This window comes from Pristis pectinata, chromosome 4 (genome assembly GCF_009764475.1).
Source record: "Pristis pectinata isolate sPriPec2 chromosome 4, sPriPec2.1.pri, whole genome shotgun sequence".
Taxonomy (NCBI): domain Eukaryota; kingdom Metazoa; phylum Chordata; class Chondrichthyes; order Rhinopristiformes; family Pristidae; genus Pristis; species Pristis pectinata.
The window spans coordinates 39,692,069-39,713,092 of NC_067408.1; the positions used below are offsets into that span (position 1 = coordinate 39,692,069).

A 21,024-nucleotide genomic window follows, 5' to 3' on the forward strand; every position below is an offset into this window, starting at 1 on the left:
ATTCAGACAGTGAACAAAGTTATGGGCGTGCACATTGATTCTTTGCTGCTGTCTCACCATAACTCAGCCCAGTGGTCTGTCTTGCTGAGTGGCTGCACGTGTGTTGTTCTGAAATTGCAACCATCGTATAACTAAAACATCTCTTGAAAAGTGGGGACAAAAGCAAGTCCACATATTCTTAGAATATTATTCACTTTATTAATTTTACACTAAATATTTTAAACTGTATTGGGCATTACGGAAATACACTAACATTGTATTCCGCCAAGTTAAAAGTGCTTTCAATTAAAATACTCCAATGTTTAGCCCATTTTATAATACAAAAATATGAACAGAAGTTTTCATTTTGTTACATAAAATCTTTTAATATAAAAATATGTTCACATTGCTGTTAGGCTATGGTACATTCAAATCATCTTTCCAATCTTACTCAAACAATATAAAATGCTACATTAATCGCTTTGTATCATTTTCATCCCTGCAAATTGTACTTCCATCTTATACACTCATCTCTGTAAAGGTCACATAAGATTGATGAGTACTTATGTGCATTTTTAATGGTACAAGTGCTGATTAATGAGCAAAATGAGTTGCATAGCAGGAATTCTGTTAAAATGTTAGCACATCAAAATCTTCATAATTGACTGCAATAAACCTTATTGTGGAAAGACTGCATTTTCTACATCTGACATTTTTGCTTACAGCTCTCCTGCCATTTATAAAGGAGCATAACGCCCAATATAGTAGAAGCCTTTGATCTCCAAATGTTCAACAGAGTCCACAGAGGACATAAGGAATATGATTTACTGATGCAATCATATTCAAATCATTCTAAATTTTGAGAACATAGCTGAAAGACAATATTGTTAACCAAGTAATTAACCCATATGTTTTGTAGTTTGAGGACACTTCAGGCTCCTTAATTATACCTGTTCATTATTAATACAAACTACTACTTTTATGCAGTGTATTCTGAGTAAGACCATCATTTTGCCACCTCAACCTATGTTTTAAGTAGTATATAAAAAGTGAGATACTTAAAAGGTAATCACCAATTTTGGGGAATGCTTTAAATGTTCAGTACATGCCACAGAGTGCAGGAAAAGAGAAATTACTACACTTCAATTTATAAAACATTCTGAAAGCAGTCATTTGGGGATTTTTCTGGACAGAAAAGCAGAAGGTAAAAAGCAGATAAAATATAGCACCTTGCCAGGAATAGGTTCCCGGGGCTATGTTAGTTCAAACCTGCTGCAAATGTGTTCTAGAAATGGCAAATTTTTACAGTAGGTGATTTAGTAGAATGTTACGCAAAGTCCATTATTTTTGTTGAAGGAAGCTGCTTAATTTCACATGCATTATAAAAATACTGAGATACCAGTAGCTTTCACTGATGGTTCACTCATGCTAGTTCACTGTTTCTACTTCTCCATCTGGAATTTTGTAGTTGTATATTTTATAATCATAAGAACCCATGATATTTCAGAATAATTTATATATGTAAAACTTGGGATGAACTAAAGATAATCGAGCTCGACACCATAACTAGAAATGCTCCAGCTGATAATGCAACATTTATGCTGATCTATTTCAGTTGTCTAATATCTTAAGTATTGAAAAATAATTTTAAATTCAATTTTATTATCATTGCAAATTTTGGCAATGCAAGTTTTGTTACTACCAGATGTTTCTATTTTATTCATTATGGTAAACCAAAGTAGAACAAAAAAAAGTGGATCATCATGATATATTTACCAGAAACTCAAAACTGAATTCACTACTGTGAATGTCAATCCTCCCTCCCCTTAATCCAATTAGCATCTCTGGTTAGCTAATACTGACTTTTTTTTCTATCCAATCATTGATTTCAACTTGTAACTGCCCTTTATTATGGGTTTTCAACCTTTTTCCTCAGTTCTTGAATGCAAAAGAAAGGTAAATGTATCTGGGCATGTTACATTAGGAAGTTACTTTCAAACACTTATGTGGTAGTTAACGTGTCATGAGAGTTTGGTTTACATTTTAAATAATTTCACATTAGTTTGGTGATGAGCTCTGTTTGGTTTCATGTAGCTTATTGCTGAGGGCCTTTGCTTTCTCAACAAATTGAGAACATAGATCTTCATTCACAATGTAGTTCTTGTAAATGTTGGCAAGCTTAGTACAAATATTAAACAAATCTTCTTTGCTTCCTAGTTCAATAGCTGCAGCGAAGGCCATTTGGAAATAGCCAGCAGCATCATGAGCATCCTAAAGAAAAAGAAAATGGGTTTTAGAGTAGAGTATTAAATAAAGGAAATATTAAACACTCTGTAATTTACCACTATTACGTCAAAGATCAGTCTTAATATACAACATTAAATATACACAAAATTGATAATTATTTTAGCATGTCAGACTGGTACCTTATGCACATCTTTTAATGTTTGTTTGACAGGCACTTCATTTTTCGTAAGTTTAAGAGATCATTTGTTTTCCAGGTTTATTTTGTCAACCAACAGTGTCCAAATACAATTCAATTTATTGAGGTGACTGTGTGTAAAGCAGCCAATTTTGCATCCTTGCAATTATTAGCCTTTTTCATTTTGGGTTCAGTCTTTGAATTACGTTTACTGTGCGGTACTTCATCAAAAATCATTTTTGCAAGTTCACTTGTCAAACTTTTTCATTTCTTAGAAGATCTATTTTGCTATGTTATGCACAGCTATTTATTTATACCACTCTTTCTATACCACCAACCTGTGACTGAACTGGGAACTCTTCATTAGTTTTGTGTTCTTCTTCATTTTACAAATTCATGCTGTATTCATTTCTTTTTCTTCCTTTGTGAATTTGATAAAACAGAGGAATCCTGCCTTTATACATAATTTTTGTTGAAATGACAGCTATACTTTGATTATGATTGAGGTAATGATCATAATAAATCACATAGATTCATAGTATTTTCATTTTCTGAGGGGCTTTTTTGATAACATTGTAATGCTGAATATTGGTAATACTGACTGACCAGTGGTAAGATAAGGCAAGGTCTTTCATGTTCCTCTGTAGTCTTGGTGGTTTAGAAGTGACAGTCAGGGCAGTTGTATGCTCCTCCTGCAGGATGTGGGAGATTTGGGAAAACTTCCAGTGTCCCTGGTGACTATACCTATATTAAGCGTGTTCAGCTGCAGCTGCAGTTGGACTCACTCGGGAGCATCCATGATACTGAGGGCATCATAGCCAGGAACTTTGGTGAGGGGGTCACGCCAAAGGTACAAGCAGCAGATAGTTGGGTGACCACCAGGAAAGGTGGAGGGAAGTAGACAGGGAGTGCAGGATTCCCCTCAGTAACAAGTGTACTGCTTTGGATACTGTTGTGGGCTGGCCTTCCAGAGGAGAGGAGCAGCAGCCAGGACTGTGGCATGACTAGCTCTGCACAGCAGAGGAGGATGGAATCAAGACGAGCTTTAGTGATAGGAGACACAGTAGTCAGGAAGACAGACGGGAGATTCTGTAGCTGCGAGCAAGACTCCAGGATAGTATGCTTCCTCCTGGGTGCCAGGATCAAGGATGTCTCCTATCTGTTGCAAAATGTTCTTGGGGTGGTGGGGGTGGAGAAACCAGAGGTAGTTGTACAAATTGGTACCAACAATACAAGTATATGAGGTCCTGCAGAGTGAATATAGGGAGTAAGGCAGAAGGTTACAAAGCAGGACCTAAAGAGTTGTAATCTCAGGATTTCTCCCAGCGCCAGGTGCGTGAAGGTAGGAGGATAGGGCAGATGAATGTGTGGCTGAGAAGCTGGAGCAGAAGGGTAGCATTCAGATCCTTGGACCATTGGGAACCCTTCAGGGGCAGAGGTGACCTATACAAGAAGGGATGAGTTGAATCTGATCTGGAGGGGAAACAATATCCTGCCTGGGGGCTTTGCCAAAATTTTGTGGTGTGGTGGACAGCAAAGAAGGTTGGTCTAAGGTTACAACAGGATCTAGATCAATTGGGAAAGTGGGCATGGAAATGGCAGGTGGAATTGAACTCAGACAAGTGCAAAGTGATGCATTTTGGAAAACTAAACCGGGACTTACACAGTAAATGACAGTGCCTCGAGGAGTGTTGTGGAACAGAGACACCTAGGGGTTCAAGTACATAGTTCCCTGAAAGTGGTGACACAGGTAGACAAGGTGACGTATGGCACACTTACCTTCATTGGATGGAGCTCTGAGTACAAGAGTTAGGACTTCATGTTACAAGCTGTTCAAAACGTTGGTGAGACTGCACCCGGAATATTGTGTGCAGTTCTGGTCACCACACTATAGGAAGGATCTGATTAGGCTGGAGGGGGTGCAGAAAAAGATTTACAAGGATGTTGCCAAGACTGGAGGACTTGAGTTATGAGAATAGTCTGGGTCTGCTTCCCCTGGAGTGAAGGAGGCTGAGGTCTATAAAAATCATAAGGGGCACAGATAAGGCAGACGATCAGTGTTTTTTCCCAGGGTATGGGAGTCTAAAACTAGAGGGCATAAGCTTAAGGTGAGAGGGGGAAAGATTTAAAGGGGACCCTAAGGGTTTTTCGACACACAGGTTGGTGGGTTTATGGAATGAGCTGCCAGAGAAAGTGGTAGCAGCAGGTACAATTACAACATTAAAAAGACATTTGTTCAGGTTTATGGACAGGAAAAGTTTAGAGAGCTATGGGCCAAATGCGAGCACCTCAGTCGGCATGAACAAGTTGGGCGAAAGGGTCTGTTTCCATGCAGAACAATTCTATAAATCACCAAAGCATGTTACTTATAACCAATGAAAAAAGTGAAAAGATTAGCTATGGAACTTTATTTGTCATATCTTTTACCCTACCTGTGGATATTTTTTGAGAACAATGATAAAACTTGGTGACTTTAATTTTGATTCGACCTTGAAACATGTTATGGTTCTTAGTCATACAGCACAGAAACTGGCCTTTCAGCTCGCCACGTCCACACTGACCATTGTACGCATCTGTACTAATCCCATTCACCCACACTAGGTCCACATTCTTATTATGAGAATATCAAACCCATAAGGCAGTTTGAAAAATGAGTGCAGAAGTTCCAGTTAATAAAGAAATGCTTTCCCACCATGAGTTTGTGAAGTGTAATATCACCCAGTCTGAAGTAAATTTTCATATAGTACTTTGCTTCCTTTGGAGACACGAATAAATGAGAACTCAGAGACAGTGCCTTTAGGTAGTAATTTTCAGCCATCTCATACTGCTGATACGAATAGTACACTGTGGCTAGTCGATGAAAAGCAACACGTTCCTTCAGTTGGTCTCCTAATGATTACATGAAAAAAATCTTTGAAATAGTCATGTCAAGAAAAGTAAATCATGTTTATAATTTTGTAGAATTATAGTTTAAAAAAAGGAAATTCAGTGCAGAAGATAGGAACTTGGCTCGCTCTGTCTGCTAGTTTCCCTCGCTAGAGTAATTTCTTGTAATGCAATTACTTTCTCCCCTTAATATGGTTTTGCCTCAAATGTTGGGCTCTTTCATATTGTTGTCAGTGGGTGTTTTTACTCCCAATTCCCTTTGTATGCCAAAGTTATAGCAAGTCTCAGCAATTTTACTTTTATATATAACCAGCCACTCAAGATCTGTGATTTGGAAACTGACGCTGTAAATGCCCCACTGAATAAGTTCAAGACTGCCTTTAATCTAATTCTGCAAACATTTATGATAATCTGAGCTTTAGAAGTACTTCTTATCTTGGCATATTTTTCAAACTGCTCTATTACTTATACCTAATTGTACAATATATTGGTAGGATATCTCTGCACGTGCTAGTAATCTTTATATAAATCTGAAGAAATAATGGCAGTTATTTTGCTATAAGTTAAAAATAAGTTTTTGAGAAATACAAATCCTGCAGCCAGGTTTCAAAGGCAGTGGGGGTTGGAAATCGGACTTCAATCGTCCTGACTTTTAAAATTATGTTTGGCTGAAGTGTGTGCCCCAATGTACTCCCTTATCCATTGCAGGATTTTAGCTGTAGTTTTTTTTGATAAACATCTACATATCAGGATTTTGACTTTCCCAGGCCAAAATATCAAGGACTAGAACAGGACCCCACCAGAATGGAAAGGTGGCCTTGAAACTCTGAGGAGGAAATTTGCTTTTTGAAATTGTTGTCCAGAACTTTAAGCGCATAAGGTTTTTTTTTCCAGAATGAAACAACTGAAAATCAATTTTATATTCCCAGAGTGAAATGTGTTAACAGCTATATCCAGCATATTTTACCTCGCACTGGAAATTTAACCACGAGTTTATCCTTGTGCCCATAATGTGCTATCTACAGCTTCATAGCCAGGAACAGCACATTACTAACTGCTGTAGAACTAGGTGACACAGTTTGATGCCAAAAATATCCAACATTCAACAATGGAAAATCTTCAGGGTCAGCTGAAGTTTTTACTGATGATCCAATGATCAGTACTGTCCTTTGGTGTCCATTTAGCACATCCATGAGGTTGCCCTCGAATTTCCAGGCATATATTTTGCAGCAGTGAATTTTAATTTCTTACCAGTATGGGTGAATCACAAACATAGCTTTGACCACTATTACTGCTACACCATACTGACGTACATTTACCTCTGCCTTGATGACAACAGGAGTCATTGGCAACAATTTACATTAATTCCAGGATACTACTTATGTGACACCTACCCAATCTGGTTGAAGGGTGCTGCCATACTTTCTGGGTACTTCATAACAAAGCTGTACACTAAGTACCTTTGACTCTACTACTCCAAAGGCCTACTAGACTGATAGTTCCAAGTAGAAGTATCTCAGTATTACATCAGGCCACACTCCCAATGATATTTATCTTAGATTTATGAAACAATAGTAGTAATTTTATTATTTAAATATAAGTGAGGCATTATAAATTTTAAGAAGCAAATTAACATTTTTGTTTCAACTTACTCTTAACAAATGAGAAATGACTCACCAGTGTTTATACTGAGTCTTACAGCTGCAATCGCGTATTCTAGGGCTCGCTCTAGATGGTTCAGTGAAATGCAAAGTTCAGTCAGTTTGTTGAAGAGTCTGAGCTCTACGTCAAAGTCATTTGTCATCCTGGCAAGAGGTACTGCCCCATCCTATGGAATAATTCAGAAATTCATATCGAACCAGGCTAGGTATACACCTGCACCAGCTTACTGGACAATGCTTGTTTTTGCACTTAAGCACATTTTCCAAGACCTTATCAACAAAGGAACCCCAAAAACTGAAATGGACCAAATAAAGATTTCCACTTGTATAGAATATTACCACGTCTTTCAGAACATTGTAGTGAGCTTCTCTTGAATCAAATCACTTCAAAGTGCACTGACATGTTATCAAAGGCAAATATGGAAGTAATTTTGGCAGAGCAAAGATTGCACAACTGAGAAAATGTTTTCTGCTGTTTTTGCTTTTGTTGACCAAAGGAACCTTGTCCGCTCAGGACAGGAATGGAACTAAAATAAAACAAAGAATACTGGAAATACTCAGTACAGCATCTGTGAAGAAGGAAACAGAACTTTATCAGTTAGAGATAAAACACATTGAAGTGAACACAAAGGAAGGGTTGTGATAGGGTGGAAGATTTCAGTGGCTAAGTAATGAAATGGGTGATAAAGCTGGGAGAAACAGGATGATAAAGACTTTAGTAAATAACAAAAAATAGATATGGAGGAGGTGTAAACAAAATAAGACAATTATTTGAAATTATCAGAAGTCTGAAATACAAAGGCTGAAGCCACTGATTAACTGAAGCCATTGAAATGATAACAGAATCTAGAAGACTGTAATGTACCTTGTTGGAGGATGTGATGTTATTTCTTGAGTTTACGTTTGTTGGAAGGGTGCAGGAGGCAGAAGATAGATCAGAGTGGGAGCAGGATGTGGTGAATTAAAGTGACAGCTAACTGGACGCTTGGGTGGCTCTTGCAGACTGTATGCAGGTGTTCTACAAAGTAGCCTCCCAATCTGCATATATCTTAGGTCCACTTGGGCTCTCCCACATGCCACTCAGCACTTTGCCAGTTCTGGATTGAGAATTCAACATTCCACTAATGTCTCCCCATAAAATCCAGGTCTCTTCTTCTTTGATTCCCAAGTTTAGCAATAAATCCTGTGAAACCTAGATATTTTAACTCTTTCTGAATTACTTCTGATGTGGTGTTACTAGGTTTTTGGTGGTCTCTAATATGATGGGGTTGGTGCATAGCTTAACATTTTACTGTAGATTAGTTCCACAATGAAGTTAAAAAGCCTAGAAGTTCATGAGCATCTATAATTACTGATGATGTGTGGCAAACCAAAGACTCATTTGGTAATGGATCTACTGAATGGAAAGTCAATAGCATCCAAGGCCTGTTTAGCACTACTGATTTGGTCTTGTACTGGGAAAGACTTTCTACTATGCCAGTATGAGTGCAGAACATACAATGGAAAGCAGGTGTGATTGGGACCAGAGCCAGAGGAAATGGAGTAGAAGAGGCAAGAATATTGGGGTGAAGACTGGATGTTGGCCCTCAGCTGATGGTCAGTGTTTCAGGAGCCAGAAATTGCTGGTTGGGCTATGGGTCACTCATGTCAGGCAAGGGTGGGACATTTACTGTAAATGGCAGGATGCAAAGGAAATATTGATGCACAGAGGGACCTTGAAGTTCAAGTCCACAGTTCCCTTAAACTGATAACAAAGATCAATAGGGTGGTAAAGAAGGCAACAGATGTGGCTTGCCTTCATAGTTGTGACATAGAATATAAAAATCGGGCATTAGGCTACAATTTTACAAAACACTGGTTAAACTACACTCGGTGCATCATGTGCAGTTCTGGTTACCACACTTTAGGAAAGATGTAGTTACACTGGAGATTATAGAGCATGGAAACAGGCCCTTTGGCACAACTTGTCCATACTGACCAAGGTGATTACCTGAGCTGCATTTGGCCTATATTGCTCTACATCATTCCATATGGCATACTTGCCTTCGTCGGTTCGGGTACTGAGTATAAAAGTCAAGAAGTCATATTGCAGCTGTATAAAACTTTGGTTAGGCCACATTTGGAGTACTGTGTGCAGTTCTGGTCACCACACTAATAGGAAGGGTGTGGAGGCTTTTGAGGGGGAGCAGAAGAGACTCACCAGGATGTTGCTTGGATTGGCGTGTATTAGTGACAGAGGCTGGACAAACTTGGAATGTTTTCTCTGGAGTATCAAAGACTGAGGGGTGACCTGACAAAAGCATATAAAATTTATAAGAGCATAGATGGAGTAGGTAGTCAGTTTTCTTCCCAGGGTGGAAATGTCAAATACTAGATGGAAAGTTTAAAGGAGATGTGCAAGGCAAGTTTTCTTTTGGAAAAAATCAGAGTGGTAGGTGCCTGGAACAGTGGCCAGGGAAGTGATAGAAGCAGATATGATAGCACTGTTTTAAGAGGCATTTAGACAGACATGAATAGGCAGGGAATTGTGGGATAGAGACCATGTGCAGGCAGATGGGATTAGTTAGATGGCATCATGGTTGGCACAGACGTAGTGAGCCATTGGGCCTGTTCCTGTGCTGTACTGTTCTATATAATCACGTTCCACTCCAGTGATTCTCAAACACATAATAATAATAGAAAATGGAGCAGTATCAGACTGAATTTCTTGCCAGAACTGTGCTTACAATTGTGTATATATTCAGAAGTCTGGCTATCATGGATGTTTTGACCAGTGTTTAACAGCAGAATTTCACTATTTGTTTTAAACCAACAGCAGTGACAGCAGCACACTGATGGTCTGATCCAACTCTTTAATAAGTAGCCTTAGGAGCATTAATAACCGTTTTGTAGTGTTGAGAGGATTTGTAAGTTTCCTTCTTAGCTACATCTGTTATAAGTAGCAAGGTAATAAAGCTTACTTGAGTAGTAAGATTTTATACCCCAAATATGTAACACAAAGGGCAAATCCATTGGAGCCCAAAGCAAGGAAATGCCATTGACACTCAAAGGAACTAAATGTTGTTAAAATTAATTGATTCAGATCATCCCCCTGCTCATTGGTTTGATTGGATAATTATCAAGGACAGGCAAAGTGCCTGGCAACCCTTCCTCCTGCCCAAGTCAAAACTATTGTTTGCATTGGAATGAAGTCAGAAGTGGTGCTTATGACTGCCTGCCGCTCCATGCCAATGAGAACCTCCCACTGACCTGTCCCTGTCTCTCCAATGTACAGTAGGTGGCTGAACAATGGAGTACACTTTGGGTGCAATCCAGACATAATACAATATTTGTTGTTATAATTCTCAATGATATTTTTCCACCACTTACCCTATAAAATGATACTGCTTTCTCTCGTTCTCTGGGTCCATTGTAAAATACATCGCCAGCCTCTTCATTTATTTTCATGGTAAAGTGCGTGTTCTTCATTCTCTGAGCTGTCTGTACAGCAGCCTAATTGATTCATAAGATTCATCAAAAATACAAATCAATAAAATATTGTAGGTTTTGAAATCGTTTGGGGCTACAAGAATAAATCAAATAATTGTCGATGAGGATGTATTTCTTTTAGACAGAACCCAAGCCAAATTGAGGACCTAAGGCACTAAGTCCAAGTGCTTCACATTTGGTCCATCTGTAGGAGGAGAAACCTTAAGATTTAATGGCTTCAATTTTCACCACCTTTGCTGGGTGTTAGAGTATACTGCATTGGGTTGTTTTTTACACTTTTAGCACTGGTAATGCAGTCAGGTCCATTTCAAAAGAAGGGTTTCCAAAGTGCTGGTCTCTTTTGGCTGACATTTTAAATTTGGGAATCCTGAAAACTGCATACGCCAGCCAGTTATAGAGAAAATGTGTCTCAAGGGGGCTTGCAAAAGCTGTGTCAGATTATTTTTGTGGGTGCTGCAGTCAATACTAATGTTGTTTCCTCCATCAAAGCCCATTCTATCACCCCACAAATGCATACAACTTGATGGCAGCCTCCCAACCCTGACCTCAAAGCCTTAAACTGTTGAGCTACACGGACATCCATGTAGCAACTTGACTGTCAGATTTCAGCAAGGCTGGGACTTCAAGATTGTGCAGTGGTCTTGCCTGGGGGGAGTGGGTCATTTTTAGTTGTTAGTGTGGCTGAATCGATCTGTGTACTAACATCTTCAACTGCAAGCAATTAGTACCTGTAAGTATAGTTCAACAAGTTCGTCTTGTTCCATCATGTAATAGGTTTTACCGGCCATCAGCCAGGCTTCTGCCTCCTTGCCGTGCATTCCCAGATCAATAAAGTTCTTCAGGCTCTGTTTGGTGTAGCTTAGAGATGATCTGTAGGAACTAACATTTGAAATTCTTTTACTTCCAATACTTCAACTATTACTGAATGGTGGACGTACAAGATGCAAGAGAAACCCAGATATAATGGGGACAGGTCTTCTGCTCCCCCTGGATCATGCTGTTCTTTCCTGAATGGTCCAAGGTGCAGCTCTCTGCAGGGAGCCAGTTTCCAGCCAAGTGCAGCACAGGGTCTCATACTCAGTGTTAGTAGCTGCTGCTCTCTCAGAATGACTTTAACAGTCAGTGAGGACTTAACCTTGTGCTCAGGCAGTGCAAAAGCTGTCAGTTACTGAATGTTTATGAATGTCTTTGATAATCAACAACATCTCTTAGAACCTGTGAGGTAAACAAAAATAAAAGGCCGAAATAGATATCTCACACTCAGACTAAAGTAAGGCGTCTCCTGCAGCCAAATGCTCCCATTCAGATAAGTTAAGATATTTTTATTAGTCACATGTACATTGAAATACACAGTGAAATGCATCTTTTGTGTAGAGTATTCTGGGGTAAGCCTGCAAATGTCGCCATGCTTCCGGTGCCAACATAGCATGCTCACAACTTTCTAACCTGTATGTCTTTGGAATGTGGGAGGAAACCGGAGCACCCGGAGGAAACCCACGCAGACACAGGGAGGATGTACAGCTCCTTACAGACAATGGCCAGAATTGAACCCGGGTCGCTGGCTCTGTAAAGCATTACACTAACCGCTACACTACCGTGCCTCGGGACTGTTGTACTTGTGGCAGGCCCAACCTGACACAGACTCAGCAGGCTGATTTCCAAGCCAGAAGGCTGGGAAAACCACAGTAGGTGGTGTTGCATCAGTGGACTCCCTGAGAAGTGCAAACAAGCAGCACAGGTGTCCCCTGGCCCGCGCTCTATTGAGCAGAAGACTGCACCTTCAACCTAGAAGAGTGGCTGGACTATCTGCCAGCAGATCTGCTTAATTTTTTAAATACATTATAGATAATGAAGTAGCATAAATTCATTCTAAATTAACAGAATCTTTGAAAATGAAAGTTCATTGATCTGAAATGTTAGCTGTTTCTTCACAGATGGTGAGTGTTATCAGCATTTTCCTTTTGTATTTAAAACTATTTTACTATTCACCTCTAACAGATCAGTTAAATATGATCATTTGCAATGAAAAGACAACAAGCAGCATAATAATGTAGACCGCCTATGGATTGGTAAATTGTGATTAAATGAGCTTTTTGGTCTTTTGGTATTGATGTAATTGACTTCCAAGTCATTTCACTTACCTTTCTGTGTTAAATGAAAAGTAAAGATGACTTAGAATGGGCAGCATTTTCATCTCCTGTTCCTTGTCCTTTAATTTATGAGCAAGCAGTAACCAGTGCTCATAATAAATAATGCATTTCAATTTATCATGTAAAACCTTTTCATAGAAGCTACAGAGTTGTTCAATAGCCTGGATTTGGTCTAAATAAAAAAAATATATTTCAGTGAGAACAAGGAAGGAAGCTTAAAGAGTAATGGTAGATATTGGTCTAAGGAAATATTCAAAGTAAATTAGAACTCAATGTGGTAGGGATAAAGAAAAACAAATTATATAAACTTGCAGCTTTATGTAACTCAGCAACGTTCCCTGTTTAGCAACATCAAGAGCCCCTTATCAATGGATTAAGAGCTGTTGTGGTTCAAAGCAGCCAGATAAACAGAAAGATCACCCACATCAAAAGCAGGCAAAGTTCTCTTTTTACCAGAAATGGTAATAGAAACAGATTTCGGCATGTTCCAACAAAGTTCTTTCTAGGGATATGTTGAAAAATAGTTTCTCAATCCTGCTCCTCTAATAAGGTCCCTAACTTATCTTTTTTCTGCTCAATTTTTTTTGTTTGGTTTCTTGTATTCTCGCTGTTATCCATTATAGTTTGTTTTCTCATATTAGTCCTCTGTTTCAAGTTTATCTGTTTTCCAATCCCTACTTGTCCAAGGTAACCTTAAACTACTCTTATTTTCCTTTGATTGCTTATTTGTTATTCTTTCACTAGTGACTACACTTTGGAATTATGTAACTGTCTACAACATGCTTTGAATCATCCAGAGCCTGTGAATGGATCCCTATCAATGTAGATTCATTCTGCTGCTCAGTCCTGGGTGTCAATGTCTCCTTTTGTTTTTTATTAGGCAAGATATCTTTATTAGTCACATGTACATCGAAACACACAGTGAAATGCATCTTTTAGTACAGTGTTCTGGGGGTAGCCCGCAAGTGTCGCCACGCTTCCGGCGCCAACGAAGCATACCCACAACTTCCTAACACGTACGTCTTTGGGAGGAAACCCACGCAAACACGTGGAAAACGTACAAACTCCTTACAGACAGTGGCCGGAATTGAACCCGGATTGTTGGCGCTGTAATAGCGTTATGCTAACCACTACACTACCATGCCTGCCCTAACTCAATCCTCATGTTCTTGAGGAAGATCAAAAAGATAAGAAATAGAGACAGAAGGGGACGACTTGGCCCATTTAGTTCTTTCAACCATTCAAATAAGATGGTGGATGATCTTGTTCCTATCTGATCCCCATAGCTGTTGATCCCTTTAATATCTAAAAGTACAACAGAATATTCTAAATCACTTTCTGGTTCAAGTTTCACCCAAAGCATTATAAAAGTAACAAGTCTCCAAACCAACTCCTGCATACGTAATTCTTCTGTAAAATGTGTTTTTCTCTTAATAACATAAAAGCAAATTCCACATGCACAAGTCTGTAACATAGCAAAAAGAGATAAACTTACAATGAACATTATTGGCTTTCATGGCAGAAAGAAGTGCTAGCTCATAATGCAGCCTCCCTTCGTTTCTCATGCCTCTGTCTATGTAGTATTGTCCCAAACACAAGAGAACTTGCGCATAACCCACTTCCAAGCAGCAGTCTTGCATTTGTAAATACAGATTTAAAGATTTCCTGAGGTAGCATCCAGGCAGTGGAAGAATTTTACAACACAGAGTCAAAGATCCAAAGTTAGCATGAGCAATGGCTTGGTTACATTTTATGCCACTTTCTTTTGCAGTTATTATTGCATAATGGCAGTTTTCCAGAGCTTCTTTTAGCCTGGTGTGCTTTCTTAGAGAGAGTGCCAGCATGTTATGAACAACTCCTTGTTGTATAGGGTTGTGCATCTTAAGCGATGATTCTAAAAGGGAATTCAAGATTTCTGATGCCATGATTGGCTGATTATTTAAAATATATAGCCAAGCAAGAGAAAGATGAGCTTTGAAAGTTCCTCCATCACTGATGCAGCTTGATACTTCTGCAGATTTTGCCATGTAATTAATTGCCCTTTTATACAACTTGTGTTGTTGGTATAAATTAGCCAATGCAAAGTTCAAATCCCTCAGGATGTTTATGTCGCTAGTGCTAGATGCAAGATCCAGAGCTTCTTGAAGGTAAAGTGCAGCCTGTGGAGGGATTTCTCCAATACAAGTTCCTTGAGTGTTAAACTTTACAATTGTTTCAATGGCAAAATCAGCTTTCTGCAAAGAACCAAACAATGTGCTACTTGAGCCAGGTTGAGCAAATCTTAAAGCTGCCAGTGCAAGCTGTGGTAAGCATTTTTTGTTGTATATGCAACTTAAAATCAAATGCACATCTATTGGGACAATGTTACTTTGAAAACTGAAACTATTTGAAAGAAATTGTAAATGTTCAGCAAATGATAAAGTCTCCTCAGACTTTCCGCTTTCTAGAAAAAGTTTTGTTATTAGAAAACAGGTACGTGCCTCCAGGTAATAATCATTGGCGATTATTGCTCTTTTAAGGAGAATGTTAAGTATCTCCAACTCATTCTCTGAACTGAAAATATGGGATGGGATGCACAGGAGAAGAGTTGCAGCCTTTTCCACAAGGGTGGGAGATTTCTCTTTCATTTTGAGCTTCAAATACACAGATGCCAAGTTCACATATAAGGCAGTCAACAGATACAAGTCGGAAAATGTCCCTTGCACCAGAGTCATTGCTTCTTCAAAGTAAACTCTGGCCTGTGAGAATCTGAGTCGTTTAGCACAAAGTCTTCCCAACAGAAAACAGATTCTGCAGTATGCCCAATGTTTGTTGTACATTTTGGCCATCTCCCTTGCCATTTCCAAATACTGTAAAACTTCCTTCTCTTCAGTTACTCCATACAAGATGGACCCTATGAAGGAAAAGTTCAAGTCATAGAAATGTCTGAAATGTGAAATGTATTCCTCTTGGTTTAGAAATAATAGCATGGGATTGAAGACTTCAGGATCATTCATATCTTCGAGACCAAGGTCAGTATAAAACCTTGGATGTTTAGGTTGATGCTTTTCTGGAATGAATTGTTCTAATTCCTTGTAGAAAAAAGGGTTCGTATCAGGAATGTTGTCATTGTGACAAAGTCCAGCTGGGTCAGACAGGTAGTGCTGTTCAAACGTGGAAGGAAGTAATTCCCCTACGAAAATGTGAAGAGCAGCAAAAAGTTAGTTCTTCAGAAATATTCACAATTTAATCAAAACATGCAAGAGCAGAAATGGCTCTTGTTGGTATTGCTGAATACACACCACACATGGTCACAACCAAAATAAATTGGGAAAACATCTACATTAAAATATTCACCAGAGAAATGTGGTACAAATGTGTTGTTCATCCTCATTCACTCCATGTTCAAATATTCTAAATCTGGAAATTATTCACACATATCATTTGATAAAATGATTAGCAGTAAGTCGCACAAGCAACGACATATTACATGGTTAATTCAGAGCATTTCCTTACATTTGTACTCGCCAGGATCGGCATTTGACCTATGCTGTTTCTCGTACCATCGTCTCATGTGCAGTATTCTGCTGGGAGGCTAACGTCAGCACTACGTCATGATCCAGCACAGGGCCTTTTCCTGCACTGTAGCCAGCCACACTCAGAGAATGCTTTTGACAGCTGGTGGGGCCTCACCAGCTGTCAAAATATCACTGAACTTTAATGTTTCTGAATGTCTTTGACATTATCAAACATCCAAAAGCATCAGGAATTATATAAAAAACAATAAATACATTTAAGAATTAAATCAAATAAATTGGTCTACTCCCAGGTGCTGTTTCTTCCCGTTCCTTATAATGGGACTGCTTTAATGTGGCAAGGTCTTAGCCGCTGAGAAGTCTGTGCTGTCCTTTTGGAATCCATTTGGGAATTCACCCTTACGGTACAAACAACTGCCAGCTTACCTCACACCTAGCAATAATCTCTCATCATGGGGTACATTAGAAACAATAGATTTACACACTTCTGTTTGTGGATAACGTTTCTTCAATTCTAGAGAGATCCTGAGAGCTAAATACACACAGCAGGTCATGTACATTGATAGGTTAAGTACCAGGCTTCATGAAAAGCATTTTAGAAAGAGCCTCTGAAACAACAAACAGTACATGGAGTTGTCCTGGTGGCTAGGCTGTTGATGGTCATTAGAATAACATTGCCCTTTGTCAGTCAGTTTTTTTTTGGTCTCCAACCTATCACAGACGTTCCCTTTGGTACTTGCCACCCCTTCCTCTTCTCCATAATTTAAAACATGACTATTTTCTCTTTACACTGAACCTGGCTGGGCCTGCTGATGGCATCTGCTGTATTATATTCTACTGTCAGCTTTGATTTTGAGTACAACCTTAAGCACAATCTTTTGATTTGGAGGAAAGTTGGGGTGTATTAGCTAACTGATGGGTACATAACCACAACAGTCATGCAGCCTATTTACACTTACTGGACTGATTCTTAACACCCAAAACAAAAACACATTGAAATGGAAAGCCTGAAACAGGAACTGAATCTGCCTCAAACTCATCCACTTCCTGCTTTAATCTTCCTCAGGTGATCCGGACACCAAATCCCAAGACTTGGTCTTGTACACTTCAGCCATGTGAGGATGACTTCCCACCCAAAAAGCTCCGAGCATGCTAACCAAAGTGACTGTGGTCAGGAACACCATTTAGCTCACCCCTGAAGGTTCAATTCTTCAGGCCATTTCTGATATCTGCTCTTTTAGATATTGCATCCTTAAAACACACTCCCTTTTTTCTCCCCCCATGAACCATAAAGGAATAATAGTCAAGAGTGCCTTGCTACAAAAATAAATCACACGTTTGGAACAGAGAGAAAGGGATTGATGGAATTAGTGACTGAATGTTAAGCAGAAAAAATGTTGGAAGAAAACACACCTAAACGATAAACAGTGTTGATATCAGTTTGGGAGAGCTTGTTCAGGAGATTGATGCAATGTCGCTCATCAGGTTTTCGGAACATGTTCAAAGAAGTTTTTTCTTCATCACTTAAAAACAAAAGGTGTGTTTCCCTGTGGATTAAAAGTTAGATATTAACCACATTGGCAGTTAATATTTATTTCTGCAAAACAATGAGCTTTAGCACCAAGCCAACCACCTTCCAACAAATTAAAAAGGAGGAAAAACCTGGCATTTATAATCCGAGTAAGTATTTCCAGTTATGAAATCATGACACACATCTTAGCTTGAAAAATGTAATCTTGGCAAATGGAACTCTGTATCAGAGTTGCTAAAGATAGAAATCTTTATTATCTTGTCATGACATTTAGCATAGCACTTAAATGTCTCGCATGCCATTGCTCTGGAGTTCAAACAAATATTTTAATTGACCCTTGGGGGAGATGAATGATACTAACGTTAAAATTGACATGGTTAGTTTGCTAAATTTATTTCTGTCCTGCCAACATTTTAACGGAGACCTTTCACACAATCACATTAAATAAGAGCGCCCCAGTAAATCAAAGTTTTAAGACACAGGTATGACCTCAATACCATTTACCAGCCTAAAGGGTGGATGCGCTCCTAGAGAAAGGAAGAGAAAGGGAACCAAAAATGTAAGTGCTAATAATTCTTTTTTCAGGGTCCACAACAATAATCTCAGCTACAACTATTCTTTCCCTTTCCAATGATCACTACACCCTCTTACCATGCATACCTAATAGTTGGCTGATATTGCACCAGCTTGGAGCCAGTAATCTGGCCCGAGACACCCTTTAGGGTTGGTGAGGTTCAGACCTCAAAATGGACTTGGTGAGCCTGCTCAAGAGATCAGGGGATCGATGCTACTTGCTCTACTAAGCCAGAGAGTCAAGAACATCCCCTCAAGCCTTCTCTGCCAAGACATGACACATCTTATCTGTCAATTCCACTTTCTTACAATGATCCCAAGATTTCCCTGAATTCTAGCAGATCTATTAGTCACAGCCTTGAATATACTCAGCAACTGAGTATCCACATCTCTCTGGGGTACAGAATTACAAAAATTCAGCACACACTGCATAAATAAATTTCTCATCTCAGTCCTAAATAGCTTACCCTTTATTCTAAGGCTGAGCGCTAGGACTGGAGTAGGAGATGGAAACAGCTTGGACCTTTGCCAGAATCCTCCAGACTTGTTCCTCAGAACTGCCCTGCTCTAGACATGGACTGCGAGATGAGAGGACCTGAGACAAAAACAAATTCTCAGCAGGTCAGGCAACATCAATGGAAAGAAAAATGGCTTGGAAGTGGGACAGAGAGAGGACAACAGTTTTTCTTTCCACAAATGTTGCCTGACCTGCTGAATGTTCCTAGCATTTTCTGTTTTTGTTTCAGTTTCCAGCATCTGCAGTTTTATTTTCATTTACTGGTACACAGACATTATCCTGGTGATAAATGGCAGAGAAAAGGATGAAAGCGTGTGATCTGACAAGAGATACCATCATCAAACAAGTCACAAGTCAGCAGCAATGATGCTGACCCGCAGCAGCTTCATGCCATTTGGAATATTTTGCAATGTACCAAACACAAGTCAAGTAAAACAGATTATCAAACCTCACATCTTATCTTCGGCTGGTTGCATTATTCTCAAAACTAGGGAAAAAACAGGAAAAGCAGGAAAGGCAGCTCAAGATCAACATAGTTAATCAAATGCAATGTGAAACAAACTGTCTATTCTCTCCCTCAGGTGTGGATTAACACATTGACCCACAACAGGCTGTCGCCAGCTTTTCACGTCAAAAGGATGGTGGCTCAGTGGAGGAAGCAAGCACCGTGGCTGATCCATCAACCAGACATCAATGCTGCAGGTTCATTGCTGTGTCCATAAAGTTCAGCAGCCCAAGAGAATCTCCCAGCCTTGCTCTGGAAGACAGTCGACACTTTCAACAATCCAGGCAATTCCAGTGCATGTTGAGTCAGACTATCTAGCTCATTAGTTTATGACTTCAAGCGTTAGAATTGTTTGTCACAGCTTTAAGAATTTGCTTGTGAAGATGTAGGTTGAGAGCTTATATTAAAGGAGAGCCCTTCAGGAGGCAGATGCAGCAGAGTTGAAATGGCCACCACATTGTTGCATGAAGGGTGCAGTACAGCACAGTGGTCTGAGCTTGATCCATTAAAAAGGGGACTGCCAAGTGTGCACTTCCGAGGAAGGGCAATTGAAAGTAAACTGTTGTCGGTGAACCCTCAAGAGCAATGCAGAGAATTCAAGAACGACGTCACCTGTGTTTGATATCTGAAGTAGGGAGCTGTGCAGTTTCCAGGATAGAAAACAGAAAGTGGGAGGTGAGAGGGAGAAGGAAGCCCTCAAAGTTTTAAAACTCTCTTTAAAAAAAAGGCGGGAAACATTTAGAAACACACACGGCTGAGGGAAGTTTCACCCTTATACCAGACTGTGCGTGCTGGGAAGTCACAGACATGTTGCTACTGATTTTCTGTCCAATGTTCAGATGGCATTGCATTTATATAGTGTCTTCATCATAGTTTAACCTCCACAGAAACTTCGTGGAAATAATAGCAAACAGGAATTGACCTCTAACCATGCAATTTAAAATCAGCCCTACAAACAGTCTGGAATATGATTCAATTAAATGACTGACATATCTCACACTCTAAATCAGAAGCACTTTACTCACAGTGTTTTGAATTGGTCAGGCTTCATGTGCTTTACTGGTACAAACCCAGTTTCTCCAGTAGATAAAGACTTCCCCAAAAACCACTTCAGGTTAGAAAGGAGGAAGCCAATTATTTGAATCTTTTCTCCTTTGTTGAAACACAGTTCATCCACCTCAGCCTCTTTGTAATCCATGGTTGCGATACAAGTGCCAGTACCTAAAAGGCAGAGGTTAATTGTAAATAGTAAGCTGTATGAGTAATGATGGAAGTTCTGTAATTCACTTGAACTGTCATTCTGGGTTATAGAAATACTGACTCTATGAACATGCTCCTTTGTGATTATACTGTATAAGCCACGCTAAAATGCTGCCCTTGTATTTCTGCAAATTTTTCTCTATCATAAATAAAAGAAATTTGCACACACAGTTTTGGTAATTAATCTTCCAAGTAACTAAATAGTAGATGATACTTCATGTGTTTTTTCCAGCACTTGCACTTATATCTTCAATGGAAGATCCAGGCATAACTTTGGAAAGTACCAGAACATAAACAGTTAACCTACCAAAAGCAACTCATGAAATATTGACTTCCTAAAATCCCTATGTAGCATATTATTTAGGTTCCAATGTCCAGTTCTTCCTCCAAAACAGCCATTAAAGTATATAGCTGATGCTTCACAGACAGTAGAAAGTAGAAAGAAATAGTGGGCTCAAGTGATAAAATAACCAGATACTTCAGGGAATTTTCCACATAACTAACTTTACCCCACTGGTTGAGCAAAAGTTGTACCA

The 21,024-nt window shown here is 39.3% G+C and overlaps 1 protein-coding gene across 5 annotated transcripts in view; it reads right to left on the bottom strand.

Moving 5' to 3' along the window:
* Window positions 1-254: 254 nt before the first annotated feature.
* Window positions 255-21,024, bottom strand: part of LOC127569940 (SH3 domain and tetratricopeptide repeat-containing protein 2-like) — a 78,011-nt gene continuing 57,241 nt past the window's right edge. For all 5 annotated transcript variants that reach the window (XM_052015027.1, XM_052015023.1, XM_052015024.1 and 2 more), the window contains 9 exons: window positions 20,254-20,449; window positions 17,516-17,649; window positions 14,083-15,759; window positions 12,579-12,759; window positions 11,166-11,316; window positions 10,318-10,440; window positions 6,965-7,115; window positions 5,094-5,290; window positions 255-2,250 (listed from right to left, as the gene is read on the bottom strand). In XM_052015027.1, the coding sequence (XP_051870987.1) occupies window positions 2,038-2,250; window positions 5,094-5,290; window positions 6,965-7,115; window positions 10,318-10,440; window positions 11,166-11,316; window positions 12,579-12,759; window positions 14,083-15,759; window positions 17,516-17,649; window positions 20,254-20,449 (3,023 nt within the window). In that variant the 3' untranslated portion in view covers window positions 255-2,037. The remainder of the gene's footprint in view (window positions 2,251-5,093; window positions 5,291-6,964; window positions 7,116-10,317; window positions 10,441-11,165; window positions 11,317-12,578; window positions 12,760-14,082; window positions 15,760-17,515; window positions 17,650-20,253; window positions 20,450-21,024) is intronic.